Here is a 20,543-nt window from a genome sequence, read left to right on the forward strand (position 1 = left end):
AAAAATAAAAAATAAAAAAAAAAGAGAGAGAGAAATTTCCTCCAGTAAGAAAGAAAGCCTGTCTAGGGATAGGGAGGAGTTCCTCTGACCCCCCCCCCCCCCAGGCCAGTTATCTTGAAAATCCCACCAGCTTCCGGCTGCTGCAATAGACCCTCGGGGTCCATTCCATCCCGGCACAGGTCGCCTACATTTCAGACTAGTCCCTCCTTCCGGAGCAGCAAGTTGTTTTATCAACAGGCCAACTTCAGGATTTGGAGTCTTTCCCCTGTCTCAGGATCTATGCGGATCACTCTTCCTCCAATGTTAACAGGCCACCCAGAGCTCCCTCTCAGCATCCATACACGTCCTATCTGGAATTTGCTCTTCTTCCAGCTTGTAAACGCTTCTGTGGTTGGAGATCTTTCCTGTCTGCAGGTCACAGTCAAAGGCATCCACGGAGGACAGGCTGCCAATGTGATAGAAGATTTTATGGTCCAGGGATCCATCCGATCCGTTGGAGATGTCCACATGGCCCAAGGACTTTCCCACGGTCAGGAAGGAGGGGCTCCAGGGGCCCCTGGTGCCATCCAGAACTTCTGGGGCTGTTTCCTCAGCCACGGTGCCAGCTAAATCTCTCCTGTGGTCAGGACAACTGCTGACTGATCTTCCCAGTTCAAAGCACAGAACTTTGTTCCGACTGTGGCCATATAGCCCCCCGACTGGCGAAGGGCCGCAGAGCTGACTGGACATCCACGATCACTTGCTGTGCTTGCTTGCTGAGCGAGTCCCACCAGCAAAACTCTTTTGCAGAAATCTCTACAAAGACCAGCGCGTTGGACGCCTCCTCCCGCCCTGGAGATTGGTCGTACCGGCCGTACATGGGCAAAACACACTTAATCTTTTTTTTTTTAATTTTTTTTACATTTATTTATTTTTGAGAAACAGAGTGAGACGAAGCGTGAGCAGGGGGAGGGGCAGAGAGAGAAGGAGACACAGAATCTGAAGCAGGTTCCAGGCTCCCAGCAAGCGGTCAGCACAGAGCCTGAGGCGGGGCTCGAACTCACGAACTGTGAGATCGTGACCTGATCCATCGATCAGGCTCCATCGACCGAGCCACCCAGGTGCCCCCAAAACGCACTTAATCTTAATGGAAGACATCGTCACGGGGGAGATCTTGGTGCTGGTGGCCCTCGGAGAGCTGGCTCAACCACAGTGCTTTTTAATGGATCGTTGCCCACACCTCTTTCTCCGCCACAGCCTGTACTCCATCCTGTTTCAAGGGGTGGCCCCCGGTTAGCCTGAATAAATCACCAACCCTGGTTCTCCAACCTACCGTGAAGGCCTTTTTGAAGATAGTATCGGGAAGGATGCTGGCTTTCCCACTGTAGGTGAGATGAGGTTCTACCATTTAAATTTTACTTTTAAGATGATAGGGTGGGGGCGCCTGGATGGCTCAGCTGGTCGAGAGTCTGACTCTTGATTTAAGATCAAAATCCACTTTCCCTTCTTCTGTAAGTGCTGAGACACAGGACCACCACATGGCGTAAAATACACTCAAAGCCTCTCGAAGCATCATAGATGCTGAAAACACAGTTTACCTACGTTCCAAAAACAACACCCCAGTTAGCTAAAGAGCCTGTTCACCTTCACAAACCCCACAAGAAGACATTAAGGGGATATGGTGAAAAACACAAGGAACCTTGGAGTCAGGGGCATCAGAGTTTGTGAGAACTGGGGGCCAGTGACTCTGTGGATGGTGGTTTCCTCATCAAGTGAAGCCAGTTTTGCTGAGCTGAGGACGCATGTGAATAAAGGGCCCAGCAGGGTCAGGAGAGCTTGAAGGAAGATCTGCTCTCAGACAGATTCTCCTGAAACATCTAACTTCCAAGGGCGAAGGCAAGATCGGCCATATAAGCAAGAAGAAGAAGAAAGCTGTCTGTATCAGATCCGTTAGACTGTTTTCCTCAGTGTGAGAGGCAGGGTCATCCAAACTGGACCAGGGATGGCTAGGGAGGAGCCCGAGGGAGGGAGGGCTCAGGCATATCCATCAGGGCTCCCAGATTCACGTTCCTGAGGGAAGCAAGGCTGCTACTTTGCTAACATGGCAAGTGCATCCGGGACATCTTGTAGGCAGGAGCAAATCAGAAACCAAACACTTGGATTCCCCAGATCAGGGAGACCTGAGTCCTCTAAGTTGTATGCTTCCTGACCTAAAATCCTGCCCCTCGACTTTTGTAATGCTGACGTCTGAAGACGTGTCACCAACTTTATGGATATGATTTTCATGTGAAATTTATTTATTCATTGACTTAGCGTCACGGACAGACTTGGTAACCTTGGAGATCTTGACTTTATTTGTTTCCTCTTTAAATACCTGTAGTGTTTCCTTATTTGACAATCCATCTCTGAAGTCTGACGTGGGAACACTTCTGCAGTTTAACCTCCTTCTCTTGTCTGAAATGCATCGGTTTCCGGGCCACCTGGGTGGCTCGGCCGGTTAAGCGTCAGACTCTTGCCTCGGGACACGGTATCGCAGTTTGTGAGTTTGAGCCCCGCGTCGGGCTTGGGATTCTCTCTCTCTCTCTCTCTCTCTGCCCCTCCCCGCGTGTGTTTTTTTCTCTCTCTCTGTAAATAAATAGATAAACTTGAAAACGCGTGTGTTTCTGGGTCTTCTGGTCACCACTGAAACCCTGGGAGTGCTTACCACCAGACCCAAGAAAACTGCCCTTTGGAGCGTGGGGCGTCCCGATTGGGTGGGGGCCGGTGGTGCCCGCAGTGGAAGAATTCACCCAAGGCAGAACGAGAGAGATGGGAGTTTACTGAATACACTGCAAGAGAGCAGCGGCAGGACAGCAAAGGAGAGACCACCTGCCACGACGCGGTAGTGAGGGGCTATAGTTTCAGGGTGGGGTGAGGGAGCATGGAAACATGGAATTTTTCCTTCTCGGTTAATCTTACCCACTGCCCGGTTGTGATTGGTCAGTGAGGGCCTGTGGCGATTTCGAAGTGGGTCACTTAATGAGCCTGTTTGCGTTCAGCTCGGGGGGTTCCCTACGGGCCCTTCTGCCTTGTTCAAGGTTCCGTTGCTCTAGCCTGTTGCTTCTACGCGAAGAATGGCTGGTGCCAGCCCAGCCCAGCCCAGCAAGAATCTCATGAAGCAATAAAGCTTGGCTCTCACTGACCCTGTGTCTTATTTATTAAAAAAAATTTTTTTAATGTTTATTTTTGAGACAGAGGGCGAGTGGGGGAGGGGCAGAGAGAGAGGGAGACACAGAATCCGAAGCAGGCTCCAGGCTCCCAGCTGTCGGCACAGAGCCCAACGCGGGGCTCGAACTCATCAACCGCGAGATCATGACCTGAGCTGAAGTCAGAAGCTTAACCGACTGAGCTACCCAGGTGCCCCTGACCCCGTGTCTTCTATGTGTCTTCTGGCTCTGTTTCTGTCCCGGGTTATGTCTGATTCCTGGCCAAGTCTGGTTTGGGTCTGGTTCTGACCTGCATACAGCTACTTACGCCTCCATGGCAGGGAGTGGTGGGGGAGATACACGGTCGGACCATTCGGAGAGCCTCGTCAGATGGGAGCCAACAGGACTTCGGATCTTTAGGTTATTTCTTCATTTACCTTGGGGATTCCGATACCTCCCGGGAAGCCCCGTTACGTTTTTGTGGGCACACACCAGCACGAGCTCAAATCACTTAAGAGGAAAAGTGGCTATTTTCCCTCCCTGGCACGGAGAGGAGCCCTATAGCAGCTGCAGCTCAACCAGCCGGTTAGTGTTGAGGTTCTGTGTTTTACTTCTTGACCTGTGGGTGAAGTGACTAAAACAGGTGGTTTGTTCTCTTTCTCTGTGTGTACGTTTATGAGAAGCATTCTGGGGGCGCCTGGGTGGCTCAGTCGGTGAAGCGGCCGACTTCGGCTCAGGTCACGATCTCGCGGTCCGTGAGTTCGAGCCCTGCGTCGGGCTCTGTGCTGACCGCTCAGAGCCTGGAGCCTGTTTCAGAGTCTGTGTCTCCCTCTCTCTCTGCCCCTCCCCCGTTCATGCTCTGTCTCTCTCTGTCTCAAAAATAAATAAATGTTAAAAAAAAAAAAAAGAAGCATTCTGCACCCAATTCCAGTGTGTGTGTGTGTGTGTGTGTGTGTGTGTGTGTGTGGGTTGGGGGTGGTTCCCCACCCACCAAACAATTCTCGGACACTGGCAGGGTGTCCCTAATCCTCCAGTTCAAGTCAATTCCAATTCCAATTCCAATTCCAATACCATCCAATTCCCGTGACCCCTACCCTAAAAAATTAATTTGCTAGAGCAGCTCACAGAACTCAGAGAAACAGTTTACTTACTTAGATTACCGGTTTATTAGGGTGAAGGGATATAACTCAGGAACAGCCAGATGGAGGAGACACACAGGGCAAGGGGTGTGGGAAAGAGCGGGGAGCTTCCATGTTCTCCAAGGGCCACTGTCTCCGAATAGCCACCTGGTCACCGACCCAGCAGCTCTCTGAACCCCATCCCCTTTGGGGTCTTGATGGAGGCTTCATTAAATAGGCACGATTGATTAAATCATTAGCCATTGGCAGTCGAACTCGACCTCCAACCCCCTCTCCCCTCCTTGTAGGTTGGGGGTAAAACCAAAAGCCTCTAATCACATAGTTGGCTCAAGTGGCAAACAGCTCTCACCCTTAGGTGACGTCCAAAAGTCACCAAAAAAAGACTTCTCGATTTCTCCTATCACTTAGGGAATTCCAATGGTTTTAGGGGCTCTGGGCCAGAAACGGAATGAACACCAAACACAGTATACATTTCTTATTATAAAGTACAACATCGCAATTAAAAAATTTTTTTAACATTTATTTATTTTTGAGACAGAGAGAGACAGAGCATGGGTGGGGGAGGGCAGAGAGAGAGGGAGACGCAGAATCCAAAGCAGGCTCCGAGCTGTCAGCACAGAGCCCGAAGCGGGGCTTGAACTCACGGACCGCAAGATCACAACCTGAGCCGAAGTCGGATGCTTAACCGGCTGAGCCACCCAGACGCCCCACAACATTGCAATTTTAAAAAAGCTTTTTCCTGCGGCACCTGGGTGGCGCAGTCGGTTAAGCGTCTGACTTCAGCCAGGTCACGATCTCGCGGTCCATGAGTTTGAGCCCCGCGTCAGGCTCTGGGCTGATGGCTCGGAGCCTGGAGCCTGTTTCCGATTCTGTGTCTCCCTCTCTCTCTGCCCCTCCCCCGTTCATGCTCTGACTCATATTGCATAGCTTTTCTAAAAAGCGGCTACTTGAGAAATCACCCACTCTATAATGAAGAGTTCTTCAGAATAAAGAATACCGGAAAGCCAGGCACGTGCTGAGAACCCAGCGAGTATGGTATGCAGAATAATGGCCCCCCAACGACGTCTATACTCTAACCCCCAGAACCTCTGAGCGTTCCCTTTTGCGTGGCAAAGGGACTTTGCAGATGTGATTCATTTAAGGATCGTGCATGCAAATATTATCAAGTAGGCCCAGTATAACCTCCAAGGTCCCTACAAGAGGAGAGCAAGCGGGTCAAGGTCAGAACAAGGAGATACGATGAAGCAGAGGTTAGAGCCATGGACTTCGAAGATGGAGGAAAGAGCCACGAGCCAAGGCAGCCTTTAGATGCGAGAAAAGGTGAGAAAATGGCCCCCCCCCCCCCCCCAGAACCCCCAGCAGGATCGCAGCCCTGCTCACATCGTGATCTTATCCCCACAAAACCCATTGCAGACTTGTGACCTCGGTAAAATACTAACGTTTTTGAAAGACTCCAACTACCTCCATTTTGAGCTCAAACTTTGTGACTGATTTAAGTTCTTCTCTTCCGGCTTATCTCCTAGCTCGGGCAAAAGACCCTTCGGGCAAAGCATCCGGTGCTGAAAACCGAAACTACCCCCTCGAGCGAGTGCTAAGTGACAGCCCTGAGCCAGTGAGACCCTGGGGGGAGGGTGGGGGCTGGCTCCAAGACACTGATGGACCCGATCATTACTGCCCACCCACCGGTACCCGCCAACCTTTGCCCCACACTTTCCTTGGGTAACCCTGGAAGCTTTTTCCTGGCACTTTGGCGACGTCTTTGAGAAGCTACTTTGCTGTCTTCCTGGTGTTGGCTTTATCCGTTTCTCGTGTCACCTCCACTCGTCTCTGCCTTTGGATTTTGTCAGTGGTGCGTGGCCGAACGGGGTCCGGTTGTGACCCCCCCCCTGGAGTCAGGTGCTCATCGCCCTTGGGCCCTGGCTACATTTTCTTGTTTCAAGCCAAGTAAATCTGTGGTCATGTGTTACAACCACAACCTATAAACGTCTATCATTGGCCAAAATCGATTCAAGAAGAGGTAGAAAATCTGAATAGACCAGCAGCCTCAGAAGAAACAGAAACTTTCCCCTTTTTTTTCTTCTTATTTTCAAACTAAATATAGCTCCTAAAAAAAAAAAAAAAAAAAGGCATCAGCCAGTCTTCTAGATGAATGCCGTCAAACCTTCAAAGAACGGATAATTCTTTCTTCTTTTTTTATTTTTTTATTTTTTATTTTTCAACGTTTATTTATTTTTGGGACAGAGAGAGACAGAGCATGAACGGGGGAGGGGCAGAGAGAGAGGGAGACACAGAACCGGAAACAGGCTCCAGGCCCTGAGCCATCAGCCCAGACCCCGACGCGGGGCTCGAACTCACGGAGCGCGAGATCGTGACCTGGCTGAAGTCGGACGCTTAACCGACTGTGCCACCCAGGCGCCCCCAAGTTATCTAGTCTTAACGTAACTGTGTCTTGTTTTAAACTAATTATCAATTGACAAGATCTACTTTTCTTCCCCATTGCTTTCCTTTTTCAGAAAGGTATTCGTTTTGGGGGGCAGCTGGTTGGCTCGGTCGGTTAAGCATCTGACTCTTGATTTTGGCTCAGGTCACGATCTCACGGTTTGTGAGACAGAGCCCCACGCAGGGCTCTGGGCTGACAGTACTGAGCCTACTTGGGATTCTCTCTCTCTCCCTCTCTCTTCCCCTCCCCCCACCTCTCTCACACACAAAATAAATGAACATTAAAAAAGAAATAAAATAGGGGTGCCTGGGTGGCTCAGTTGGGTAGGCAACTGACTTCGGCTTTGGTCATGATCTCACGGTTCGTGGGTTCGAGCCCCACGTCAGGCTCTGTGCTGACCGCTCAGAGCCTGGAGCCTGCTTCGGATTCTGTGTCTCCCTCTCTCTCTCTGCCCCTCCCCCACTCACGCTCTGTCTGTCTGTCTGTCTCTCTCAAAAATAAACAATAAAAAAAATTAAAATTAAACAGTTAAAAAAAAGAATGAGTGGTGTCCTTATATAAACAGGGACACAGAGGTAGACGCCCAGGGAGAATGCCAAGTGGTGGTGGAGACAGAGATTGGGATTATGTGGCCACAAAAGAAGGAATATCACGGATTGCAGGCAGCCACCAGGAGCTAGGAGAGAAGCATGGAACAGATTCCCCCTCTGAGCCCCCAAGAGGGAACCAATCCTGCTAAGTCCTTGATTGGAGACAACGTGCCTCCAGAACTATGAAAGAATGACCTTCTGTGGTTTCAAGCCATCAAGGTTGTGGTAACTTGTCACAGCAGCCATAGGGAACTCAGACACGTGCATGCTCTCCGTATGATTTTGATAGTGACCTTGATCATCTGGTTGAGGGAGCGTTGCCAGTTTTCTCCACTTTAAAGTGACGAATCCCCCACCCCGCCCCCACTGTTGCAGACTGTGCCCTTTGGAAGGAAGTCACTGTGCACAGCCCCCTTAGGGAGTGAGAAAGGATGCTTCCCATGACAAGGAGGCTTTGTTGCTGTTGTGAAAGCGATTTCTGCCTCCAGTATATTCATATACGGTATTACCAATGTAAAGGACTGGAATTATCTGTTGAAGAACTTGTCCGTAGCAACTTTGTCCTTATGAATTCTATTGGCTTTCTTTCCCATTTGCTTAATTTGGATCGTGTGTAATTGTAACTGCAATTGTAATGCTTTGGCCTCTCTCTCTCTCTCTCTCTCTCTCTCTCTATAAATCTATACACACACACATGTATATCACACTTCCGTTCCACGTCTGGTTATATTGGCCAAGACTCCGGAATACTAGTAAAGAATGGCCGTGATTGGAGAGTCAGCGTATATCCTAGGGTTTTTGTCTATTGGTTGGGACCCTCACCTCCTCCTCCACTTTCCTGCATGTAATTCTGGTGAGACTATTACCAATCACAGAGCCCAACCCTTTGGAGACAGGCCTGAGCGCATGGTCCAGGTCTAGGCAAACATTAGACCCTCTTTTCCTTCCCCGGGATGATTTTCCCAAAAGTGGGCAAGAAACCTCCATCTGACCACTCAAGTTTTCTCTCTGGTTTTTGTCTGTTTATTTGTTTGGAGCTAGAAGAGAGAGGGCCTTATTATCTGGTTTACGGGGTGTGAAAGAAAGGGGTGAGGGTTCCCAGAGGCAGCTCTGCCCAGCACAGGAAAAGAGAGGCTGCCTATGTAGAAAAAAATGAAACCAAGGAGAGAATCAAAACCGGTGGGAAGACGAGGGAAGGGGAGGAGAGATGGGGGACAGGGAGAACACTAAAGACCTTGATTTAAAATCCCGGCATCCAAACTGCTTGGCTTGGGGAGCCCCAAACTTTATGCTTTCCATTTTCTTTGCTTAAGTTGGATCGTTTCTGCAAGAGAAGGAATTTCCACTATTACAGAAATCACCCTATCCTGGTAACTAACGTCTGCGGGGCAAGGATCGTGTACCAGACTGAAGGCACGTCGTTCACCGACACAACCTCATTTCATCCTCACCAGAGCCAGCGGTGCAGAAACTATTCCGAGTTTACAGAGGAGGCAACGGAGGGTCTAGGAGGCAAGCAAGTTGCTCTGCTCTCCCGGGGACCACGCGGCAGGTGTCCCTCAAATCCTCCTTTGTGGACGAAAAGGTCCTGGTTCTCCCACTTCAGGCTGATTCAGGATAAATACCCAAGAAGCCCGGCCGAACGGGAATCGTTCTGTTTGGGAAATGTGGGCTTGTCGCTCTATTCTGGTAGATTCTAAGTTCTGTAACACAGTTGGTGGGGGGAAAGGGAGTACGTCAATTCCAAACCCAGCCTCAAAAGCGGGTGCTGGGCGCACTCCGCAGAGCGGGGGCCACCAAAGCCCAGGTGCCCGCCAGGGCGGGCGTGTGCCCAGCCCGCGCCCCTGGCTGGCCGCCAGCCCCGTCCCGGAGCGAGGACTCGAGGTCCTTCCTGGCCGCACGTTTCAGAACCTGAAACCCCCGGGGCAGGCGGAGGGCCGGGGCGAGCCCTGGCGTCCGCGGCTCCGAGGGCCCAGCCCCCGGAACGTTTTCTGGGTGTTTCCAGAGCTTTTGCAAACGCTGCCTTCCCGGTAGGAGTCGCGTCCGCAGCGGTGCAGGGGTGCAAGGGAGGCGCCCAAGGTCGCGTCCGGGCAGGGGGCGCGCACGGCGGGGCCCCGGGCTGCGGGCGGGCTCCCGGCGCGCGGCGGGAGGTCTGGGGCGGGGACTGGAGTAGGGGCGGCACTGCGCCCTCCAGGAGGCCGTCTCCACGCTCTCCGGCCGCAGAACTCCGGGCGCATGGAGGCTATAGAGGTGTCCGAGCCGAGCGGCCAGGGGGCCACCCCCGAGCGTCGTGGGCCTCGCTGCCAGCTTCTGCCCGGCTTCCGAGAGGAGCTGCGGGCGCTCCTGATTCTGGCGGGCCCCGCGGTGAGTAAGGTAGCCTCCGTCGGAGGCTGGGCCCGGCGGGTCGGGGGCCCGGCACGCGTGTCGCCCCGCGTGACCTAGGGGGGAGGCAGGGGGGTCAGAGCGAGCTGGCGGCAGACGCGCGGGCGCCCGGGGACTCGGTGCCTAGAGCCGCGCGGGCGCGCGTCCCGGTGCCTCCGCATGCGTCCCGGGTCGCGCTCTGCACCGTCCCGGGGGCCGACCCGCCGGGCACAGGTGGCGCAGCTGGCCGCCGCCCGGGCATGGGGAGCCCCGAGGGAACCGGGACCCGCTGGCCTAAAGGCGCTCCACGGGTGCCTTCCCTGGGGGAGGATTCCAGCGAAGCAAGCAGGTTCCCGAACCGCAGAACATTCGGGGAATCTGGTTGGCTTGAAAACTAGCTGTCGAGTCGGGATTTCAGGTGGCTAAATGGTCTCGAGGCAGGGAGGAGGAAGGTGAATTGCCCGTCTCTCTTGGGTTTAGATCTCCGGACCCTTCGGGATTATTGTCACCCTCTGCACGAGGAAACCAGAGGCATCGTATCTCACTCTCCTCCCCCGTTATTGTGTGTGTTAAAGACGTAGAAAGTTTTTAATGTGGTTCTCTGTGGGGCTGAGGTTTTTTTCTTATTCTAAGGTTAGGGCTTTTTCTGCGTTGTCTATTTAAAAGTAATGTGGGTTTTGAAAGCCACAGGAACCACAGAAAAATGTAATCCCAGCCCTGTTCTCCTGACAGTTTGGGTGGTTTTCAAGTGAACCGAGTAAGAGTCATTTCATTGGACAAGAAGAACCAGTTGGGGTTTCAAGGCGGGAATAAGCTTTTGGCCACTTGGTAGGAGTTCTGCACCTGCACCGGCTAAGGCGGTCACGTGGCACTTCCTGGCGTGGTGACCTCACTGGTTGAGGGATCTCAGGATCCCTGCTGTGGTGTGCCTGGGGGCAAGAGTAATGCCAGGGATAAAGCCGTGGAATGAAATTCTATCTTAGCAGGAAGGTGTTTGTGAACCTCTTCTTGGAGAATGGAGAGAGAGAATGCGTGGTTTGGAATCTCTGTATCTGGGGGGCTATTCCCTGCTTTGATCTCAGAAGGCAGGTTGGGAAACGACTATGTGAATTTGAGTAGTTCCTGAACCTCTTCTAGCTTTTGTTTATTCATCCCTAAAATAAGGATAGAAATCTGGGCTTTGGCTCAATGTGCTGTCAGACTTGCTGTGAGAAAAGGCTTCTATAAGGCTGTTATTGCTCTAATAATACAACACCACAAGGCGGCTTGCTGAGACCTAGCCTCTCCCAGGACAAGTCCTTCGTTTCTCTGGTCCCCATTGAAACCTGGTCTCCCTTGATGTAGGGGGACCTTCCGGGTCTCTAGGGATCAGCACTAGCCTGACTTGTTGACCTGTTGGGCCCTTTGTGTTTGTTGGAACCCCTGTGTGTTTGCATGTATATGACTGTGTTAATTACCGATACAATGTATATTCCTTACAGACAAAAATAGAAAACCAGGACAAAGAAGGTAACAAAAACACTCTGAAACTTCCCCACCCAGGCAATTTGGGAATTTCCTTCCAGCCCTTTGGGTGGGGGTTTGTACCCACTGCTTTACCCAATGTATATTACTTACAGACAAAAGTAGAAAACCAGGACAAAGAAGGTAACAAAAACACTCTGAAATTTCCCCACCCAGGCAATTTGGGAATTTCCTTCCAGTCCTTTGGGTGGGGGTTTGTATGTGACTGCTTTACCCAAAGAGGTCATACAGTGCTGTCACTCATTATTTAGTCTCTTTCCACACTCAGTGTCCCATACTAAGGCTCCACCATCAATTAGGTAGGATGCCTGGTCTGAATCTCCTCTTTGTGATTTTGTCTCTCCCATTGACTGCCTCCCTTCCAGCCTGTCATATTAACATGGATCCAAGATAGTATCGAGGCCCAGGTATTAGGACTGACTTCTCTTCCACTCCAAATGAACTTCAGATGAGGCCTGTAAGGAGAGAATATGCCTAACGCAAGGGAACAAGGTGCATATCAGAAAACATGTTGGTGCATGTTCCATTTATTCTGCAGAAAACGTATTTGTGAGGGAGGGAGGCGGTGGTTGAAACTACCTAGCCTTGGGCTTTTCTACTTTGTCTTTGTCATTAGCATTTTATCTTCACTGCCAGGCTGAGTCAGAGTCCTGAAAAATAATCCCAAGGGGGGATTGCCTGCTCTCTGGGAGCACGGGCTGTGCCCAGCATTGCCGAGGGTGGAAAAGAAGGGGGGAATCGCCTGGACCCAAACTGAGCGAGCTTGTTCCCATCTGTGTGGAGAAAGGAATACTTGAGAGGGAGCTGGAGAACGTTCTAGGGCTGCAGGGCAGAACGACAGAGCAAGCCCCGCACGGTGAGTGGCGTCTGGACAGACAGGCTGGATGGCAGTCGGGGGAGAGACCAGACCTGCAGGCTGATGGTTTGATTTTTATCCTATAGGCAGTGGGGAAATAATCAGCGGGCAGTACTTAGTGACGCATGTAGGATTCGGCAGGAGCAAGCTTCCAGAAGGCAGAAGACAATCTAGGCTTGGCTGATGAAGGTGTAAAAGAGTGGGAGGCATCTCAAAGGGTGGTGGGCATGAGGGGAAGGGAGTGGTCCAGGACCCTCCTCCATTGTCCCCTCCCTCACCCAGGCCTAGCTGTCTCTCCGCCAGATGCACCTGCTCACCTCCCCTCGTCCGCACTCCAGGTCTGGGCCACTACCGCCTCCAGCTTGTGTCTCCCTCTTAGGTTGGCCCCACTGCTCCACTTGGAGCCACCAAACTCCTCTTCAGATGTGCTGTGTGAGCTTGTCCCCTTCCTTCGTTGGTCTCCGTGAGGCCCTCCAGTCTCTCGTTTCACTCTCCCACTGGTCCTTCACCCAGCCTCCTTTCAGTGCCCCAGCCTTGCCTCAGACCCCACACCCTCCTGCCACTCGGCGTTTCCTCTGCCTGGAACGTTCTCCCCAGACAGACCGCCCACCTTCACCATTCAGGTTTCAGCTGAACTTCATTTCTCCCAGAACCTTCTCGGACTCCCAGGCTGTGCTCTTGGAGCTCCTGCCTCCTTTGTAGCACCAATCATGTGTCACTGGCAGTGTTATTCCACGATGAACATCTTTCTGTGCTACGCGGCAGGTTCCATTGGTGTAGGAATGGAGCGGATGGTGTTCATGTTACTTCCGTCCATCTCCCTAGTGCTTGGCGTGTACTTGGTGCTCCAAAGATGTTGACCCCAGTTGACCATCTGGGAGTCCGGTGACTTGCGTCCTACCTCTGTTACTAACCAGCTGTGTGACTTGGGGCTGGTGGCTCAGCCTGCCTGCCTGGATTTCCTCGGGTGTCAAAGAAGAGGCCGTAGCCAACGACCTCGCAGGCTCCTTCCAGTGCTGGCCTCTCGCTACAGGAGTAAGCTTTCAGGCATCCATGGGGGGGGGGGAGGGTAAGACCAGGGCCTTCTAGAACTGTCTCGTATGGCACACTGGACAGGCTCACACCCATTGCCTCCCTGGCATCTGGCCCTGGAGAGCACCCTTCCAAAGCGGCCACATAGCAAGAGTTCTGTTTGTCTGGCCGAAAAATGAGCAGGGCCTCCGTGGCAGGAAGAAACAGATGCCACTTGTTTTTTTTTTTTTTTTTTTTTTTTTAATTAACTAAATTAAATCAATTCTTATTTAAACCCAAGTTAACATATAGCGGGATAATGGCTTCAGGAATAAAATTTAGCGATTCATCGCTTCCACGTAACACCCGGCGTTCATCCCAACAAGTGCCCTCCTTAGTACCCATCACTGTTTAGCCACCCCCCGCCCACTAGTTTGGGCATTTCCTTTCTTTTTTCTTTTTTAATGTTTATTTAGTTTTGAGAGAGAGAGACCATGTGAGCAGGGGAGGGGCAGAGAGAGAGGGAGACACAGAATCCGAAGCGGGCTTCCAGGCTCTGAGCTGTCAGCGCAGAGCCCGACGTGGGGCTCGAACTCATGAACTCCTGAACCGTGAGATCATGACCTGAGTTGAAGTCGGACGTGTAACCGACTGAGCCACCCAGGCGCCCCCAGTTTGGCCATTTCTATTGTGCATTTGACTACATGTAGCCATTGCCAGTCATGCTGTCGTGGAGACAGCCGCCCCTGAGGCACCCGGGGGAACAAACCTGTGTCCGGAATTGGTTAATTCCCCAGGCACAGCAACATGCCGTGTGATGGGACAATTTGGGAGGATCTTGTCCTTGACCAACACGTCTTGACTGGGTGTGCATGGGGTGGGCGTTGGGGTGTCGAAATGCAGATCTCACAGCCCTGCTGATGTCCGGAATCAGTCTCTTAAGCTAGGGGCCAGGTGTTAGCTTTCTGATAAATATCCCCAGGTGATCCTTTAATTTTTTAAAAATTTTTGTTGAATTTATTTATTTTGAGGGGGAGAGAGTGAGCACAGGGAAGGGGCCAAGAGAGAGACAGAGAGAGAGGATCCCAAGCAGGCTCTGCTCTGTCAGCACAGAGCCCAATGCGGGGCTTGAACTAACAACCATGAGATCATGACCTGAGCCGAAATCAAGAGTTGGACCCTTAACCCACTGAGCCACCCAGGCACCCCCCTCAGGTGATCCTTTGTGTAGGGACCACAGCCATGGTCAAGAGCTCACCCAAAGGGCTTAAAACCAGGATATAAACATTACGCGGTTAACAAACATCAACCCTGGAGCCAGGATCCTCCTCGGACTGAAGGTCACAAATGGCTGCTGTGTTGGGCGACCTGAACCCCATGTTACTGCCATGACCCCAGCAAGTGTTCAGTGGGCTCAACGCTGCATCTCACGTGGGTTAGCTGAACTCAGCTAGACTTCCTGGCCTTTTCATCTAAGAAACGTAACTATTCCTGCTGGTGGACGGGACACTTGCCCTACAAAAATGTCCATTCCCTGCCCAACTACAAAAGGCGTTCTGTGTAGCATGATCAGTTAGAGCAGAATTGGGAAAGTGGCCCAGAGGCCTGATGATAGATGAGACTGAGCACGTTTTTACGTGAAGCCACGGAAAACAGCTCACATGTGGCCGGTGGGGGGACTGGGCACTGTGTCGTAGAAATAACGTTCCGTGGAAAAGAGGAAAACAGATTCTGTGATACAGCCATTTGCCACTGTTTACATGCACGGAGGCTGAGAAGTTAGTGACTGTGATCCTGAGTTCACTAAAAAAAAAAAAAAAAAAAAAAGGACCCCATGATCTTTAAAGTTCTATAAATTCACAGTCGAAGAGACAGCAAGGTCCCCTGGACGGAACCACAGAGAACATCTGTAAGGATGGTGACGAGGCCCACATCCTGGCCCGTCCCACTGGCACAGGCCTACGGGGGGTACCTTGGCTCTAGGCTTGGGCTCTATAGGATTGGGTTTCTATGCCAACCTTTTTTATTTTCACCCCTGCCCCCAGCTTCTCGTTGTCCCCTGCCTGCTCTTTGGTTTTTGGCTTACTTCTGCAATACGTTTTGAAAGCATCCCTTCTGCTCCATAGCAGAAGGTCCTGTCAGATGAGAAGCTGTGTCACTTGGGGGCCCAAGAAAGATGGAACCTTGTCTGAGGTCTGAGCAGGAGGAGTCCCTTTCCCTTTGCCGATGGGACCAGCACAAGCTCCTCTGTGTCCCATCAGCTTGGAAAGGGGCCCTTGGGGCAGACCCCAGCAGCAGCTGTCAATCCTTAGGCCTCTGTTCTGTCTCCCAGAGAGTGGGGGTGAGAGCACATAAGCCTCCTGGGAAAGAAGGGCTTTCCCGAGAGGTACTCCACTGCTCTGGTGGGTGAGGGTGGGAGGTGTTTTTTAATTTTATTTTTACTTTATTTTTGAGAGAGAGAGAGAGAGAGTGGGGGAGCGGGAGAGACCGGGGGAGACACAGAATCCAAAGCAGGCTCCAGGCTCTGAGCTGTCAGCACAGAGCTCGACATAGGGCTCGAACTCGTGAACTGCGAGATCACGACCTGCGTGGAAATCAGAGGTTTAACCAGCTGAGCCACCCAGGTGCCCTGGGAGGTGGCTTTAAATTAACCTAAGGAGAAAAAAGAAAGGAAAAAAAAAAAATTAACCTAAGGAGATAAGGTAAGTGTCCAAACATCCAGCTGCAACCTTGGGGAGCAAGTCATGGTAGTTCCTGGAATGATGGCTCATTGTTCCAGAAGCTGAATTTGCCCTCCTTTCTGAGCCTTCATAGGATATAAGAATTAAACATGCTTGGCAGATTGGGGATGTCTCTTCCCAAGATTCCAGAGCCCGCTGACCTTCCAGCAGGATAACCTCGTGTCTGCCTTAGGTGTTCCTGCCTGTGGAACTGATTGAAGGCGGCATTCTCTCCAGTCCTCACTAGGAATTTGGGAGAACAGGGGGGTTATCCCAGAAGGCAGCCTCTGACAACTTCAGAGAATGTACACATGTGACGTGCGGCCTGAGACTCTGCAGTGAAAAATCAACTTAAAAAGCTAGAAAGTTCTCAGAAATGTGATTCTGGGGGCGCCTGGCTGGCTCCAAGGGTTGGACTTCCACTCAGGTCACGATCTCATGGTTCGTGAGTTCGAGCCCGCATGGGACTCTGTGCTGACAGCTCAGAACCTGGAGCCTGCTTCAGATTCTGTGCCTCTCTCTCTCTCTCTCTCTTTGCCCTTCCCCTGTGCTCACTGTCTCTCTCTCAAAAATAAACAATTAAAAAACGTTTTAAAAATGTGATTCTGGTAGCGGTCGCAGATGAACTTTTTACCATCCTTCTGGAAGCCTACCTGAAGTGGCGTGTTGGCCTGTGAAAGTTGGCAGAGGCCGATACCAGCCAGATTCCGTTACTGGCGTTGATTTGCAGAGGGTGGGGGCGCCCCGCCCCCCGCCCCCGGGCCCTCACACCCTCCTTCGGCTGCGACAGTTGGGACACTCACCCGCAACTCCTTTTCTGTCTCTTCCCAGTTCTTGGCCCAGTTGATGGTGTTTCTGATCAGTTTCGTGAGCTCCGTGTTCTGTGGCCACCTGGGGAAGCTGGAACTGGACGCCGTCACCCTTGCGATTGCGGTACGTAGGGGACTTGCCAACACACGTTTCCGAAAGCTGTCTGTCTGCCTCTTGCTGCTGTTACGAGGTGTCGCTATTTAATGGCCTATAAAACAATCCAGCATATCATATTATGCTGCTGGAGGTCAGAAGTCGCCAAGGGGTTTCACTGGGCTGAAAACACAGTGTTGGTGAGGGCGGTAACCATCTTTCCGTCTGCAGCTATAATTCTTCTTTGCCACGTAACCTCATGTTTTCCGGGGGTTGGGATGGGACATCTTTGGAGGGCTCTTACTCCGCCTCCCACATCAGTAAATTTGTAATCCGTGCCGCTCTGGCCTTCTGTTCTTGGTCCCACATCTGGGAGAAGGGAATCCTAAAGCGGGGGGGGGGGGGGGTGAAGTCTGACTTCATCAGGAGAAACTGTGACACCCCCCACCTCCGCCTTGACTTTCATCTCCCTGACACAGAAGTGGAAGATGGAATCCTGGATCCTAGTGTCCAAACCTAAAATTGGGAGGAACCCCAAATCCTCCCTGTATCCTGGATATGAGTCCCCGAAACCAAAGAGAGATGTCATTGACCTCTGCCAGGGGCTAAGTGGCTATGTCTGGCCAAACGACCCTGCCAACTTGTTTGGTTTGGCCAGCGAGGTGTCTCCAGGAAGGTGGATTTGGTGGCTTGTGTGCCCCTGTTCAGCCTCCCCAATTTCCTCTTGGTGGTCTCTGCTAAGGCACACGTCCACCTTACTTAGCCGTTGGTGTTTGCTACCTCGGAACTGGGCAAGACTACTCTGAACCGGGTCTTGGGTATATACGGGTTGTCTTGCTTTCGGGGAACAATGTGAGAAACCCCCAGGCTTAATTATCCCTTTGTGGTTTTAATGTTTGGAAATCTGGGAGGAACAAATGCACCTGGCAAGCCTCTGGCAAAAATCTTTTTAGCCAAGCAAGCACAAGAAAGCCTTCCTTGGGGTGCCTGAGGGGCTTGGTTGGTTGATTGTCTGACCTAGGCTCAGGTCATGATCTCACAGTTTGTGAGTTCGAGCCCTGCCTCAGGCTTGCTTCCATCAGTACAGCTTTGGATCCTATGTTTCTCTGTCTCTCTGTCCCTCCCCTGCTCATGCTTGCGCGCTCTCTCTCTCTGTCTCTCAAAAATAAACACTTCAGAAAGAGAAGGAAAGCAAGCTGGTGCTTCTAGGCTGAGTCCAGTTTGGGGCTGTTGTCTCTGTAACCTCCCCGCAGACTCAGGTAGAGGCAACAGGTTCCAGACATCCTGTGACGCCACTCCCTGGTGTTGGGGGTGCTGCCCTGGGCTCCCCAAAGCTCCAGGGACCCTGGGGTTTAGTTGCTGACCCTGGTCAAGACAAGTACACCTGGAAGCCCTCTGGTCTTGGCTTCGGGGGCTTGATTCTGAGCCCTCAGAACCCTTTGGGATCTTGTAACAGGCCGTACTTGGCCTTGAGCAGGGGGACTCACCCAGAACTGCCACCCCACCACATTACGTTGCTGTTAAGAAGGATTCACCTTCCTCTGAAGTCAGGAAGCCAAACGCCTGGGATTTAAGAAAGCAAAAGGCTTTGTCGTGACCTCTGGCTGAGACGTTCCCTGTCTCTCAACTCGTGCACGTCCTTTAATTAAAGTGGGGCCAGTGGAGGGGCTCCGGGCGGAGAATGGGGCTGAGTAGGCCGACTGGTGAGGGGTGTCGGAGGCTCGAGGCTGCCTCTGATCAGAGCAGACAGAGAATATGCCTTCCTGTCTCCTTGCGTTTCTTGGCAGATGATCAACGTCACTGGAATCTCGGTGGGCTTTGGCTTATCTTCTGCTTGTGACACCCTCATCTCCCAGGTAAACGGAAGCCCCAGGTGACTCTCACGGTGACCCTGAACATCTTCTCTGGAGCATAGCCGGAAGGTCCCCAGCGGCAGGAAGGGAGGGCCGTGCGCGCGGTGGGGAGGGACTTGCTGACGGCCAGCCCTGTGACGTCTGGCCAGCCGTCAGTTCCACTTTCCGGTGCCTGCTTTCTTTGAAGCGTGGCTGGGTGTCTCACAGGCTTGTGCACGGCCACCTTACGTTGCCTTTTGACCACATGGGACATTTTGTACGAGTCCCTTTTAGGACTTCCCGCATCATTGAGTCTGGCACGGTCCCCGTGGGTCTCAGACTTGAGCGTCCCTCTGAGCTACCAGCGGGGCTTGCCAGAGTAGGCTGGTGGCATCCTGGTAACTGCTGAACGAGCGGGTCTGGGGTGGGGGAGGGGCAGAGGGCCGCGTCTGACCTGCTCTCTGCCAAGTCCCATGGTGGTAACTATTCTCTCTATAGCTAGCTTCAGGCTCCCGTACAGATGTCACTGAACACGTCCCAGGGAGAGATGGCACAGAGTTTTTGGCTTCTGTAGGCCCGTAGGAGCTGGCTTCTGCGCGCACTGACCCTGTTTCGGCAGGTGGGGGGCAGGGCCCGAGATACTACACGTCTAGTAGGTTGGTTTCCAGCTGATGCGACCCTGACTGGCCTTCAGAATCACACGGAGAGGGGCGCCCGCGTGGCTCAGTCGGTTAAGCATCTTTGGCTCAAGCCATGATCTTGCGGTCCTTGAGTTCACGTCTCCCCGCGTCGGGCTCTGTGCTGACAGCTCAGGGCCTGGGGCTTCCTTCACATTCTGTGTCTCCGTCTCTCTCTGTCCCTCCCCCGCTCAATACTCTGTTCTCTCAAAAATAAGTGAACATTAAAAACAGGAAAAAAAAGAATCACATGGAGAGCTTTTAAAAGTGATTGATGTGGGGCGCTTGGGTGGCTCAGTCAGTTGAGCACCCGACGTCAGCTCAGGTCATGATCTCGCGGTTCGTGAGTTCAAACCCCACATTCGGCCCGCCACTGTCCGTGCACCACCCACTTCAGATCCTCTGTCCCCTCTCCTTGCCCCTCTCCACTGTGCTTTCTCAAAAATAAATAAACAGCAATGACTGATAACTGGGTCCCACCCTGGACCTGTTAAATCCAGACTTTTTTTTCTTTAAAGTTGGTTTCTTTATTTGAGATAGAGCAGGAGGGGCGCAGAGAGAGAGAGAGAGAGAGAGAGAGAGAGAGAGAGAATGCCAAACAGTCCCTGCACAGTCAGCACAGAGCCCCAGCTGGGGCTCAAACTCGTGAACCATGAGCCCACAACCTGAGCGGAAACGAAGAGTCAGACACTCAGCCGACTGAGCCACCCAGATGCCCCTAAATGTAGACTATCTTTAGTGGGACCCTGGTGTCAGTGTTTTAAAAATGTTCTCCAGGTGGGGTGCCTGGCTGGCACCATGGAGTGTGCTACTTTCTTTTTAATAATGTTTATTTATTTTTGAGAGAGACAGAGTGCGAACGAGGGAGGGACAGAGAGAGAGGGAGACACAGAATCTAAAGCAGGCTCCAGGCTCTGAGTTGTCAGCAGAGAGCCTGACGCAGGGCTCGAACCCATAAACCGCCAGGTCACCATCTGGGCCAAAGTAGGACACTTAACTGACTGAGTCACCCAGGTGCTCCTCTTTTTTTTTAATTTTTTTAATTTTTATTAAGTAAACACTATACCCAATGTGGGGCTTGAACTCACCACCCTGGGATTAAAAGTCGCATACTCTGGGCACCTAGATGGCTGAGTTGGTTAAGCGTCCGACTTCGGCTCAGGTCATGATCTCATGGTTCTTGGGTTCGAGCTCCGCGTCAGGCTCTGTGCTGACAGCTCAGAGCCTGGAGCCTGCTTCAGATTCTGTGTCTCCCTCTCTTTCTGCCCCTCCCTTGCTCGTGCTCTGTCTCTCTCTGTCTCTGTCTCTCTCTCTCTCAAAAAATGA

At 52.1% G+C, this 20,543-nt stretch overlaps 1 protein-coding gene and 1 pseudogene across 2 annotated transcripts in view; one reads left to right on the forward strand and one right to left on the reverse strand.

Moving 5' to 3' along the window:
- Nucleotides 1–62: 62 nt before the first annotated feature.
- Nucleotides 63–886, reverse strand: LOC121015830 (regucalcin-like; annotated as a pseudogene).
- An 8,663-nt stretch (nt 887–9,549) lies between these two features.
- Nucleotides 9,550–20,543, forward strand: part of SLC47A1 (solute carrier family 47 member 1) — a 37,754-nt gene continuing 26,760 nt past the window's right edge. For both annotated transcript variants that reach the window (XR_005783982.1, XM_040453067.1), the window contains exons 1-3: nt 9,550–9,697; nt 16,637–16,738; nt 18,496–18,564. Coding sequence is in view for 1 of the 2 variants with exons in the window: in XM_040453067.1 (XP_040309001.1) it covers nt 9,569–9,697; nt 16,637–16,738; nt 18,496–18,564 (300 nt within the window). In the remaining variant the exon portion in view is untranslated. The remainder of the gene's footprint in view (nt 9,698–16,636; nt 16,739–18,495; nt 18,565–20,543) is intronic.

Source organism: Herpailurus yagouaroundi, unplaced genomic scaffold (genome assembly GCF_014898765.1).
Source record: "Herpailurus yagouaroundi ecotype Mexico unplaced genomic scaffold, PumYag 208, whole genome shotgun sequence".
In the NCBI taxonomy this organism is placed as follows: domain Eukaryota; kingdom Metazoa; phylum Chordata; class Mammalia; order Carnivora; family Felidae; genus Herpailurus; species Herpailurus yagouaroundi.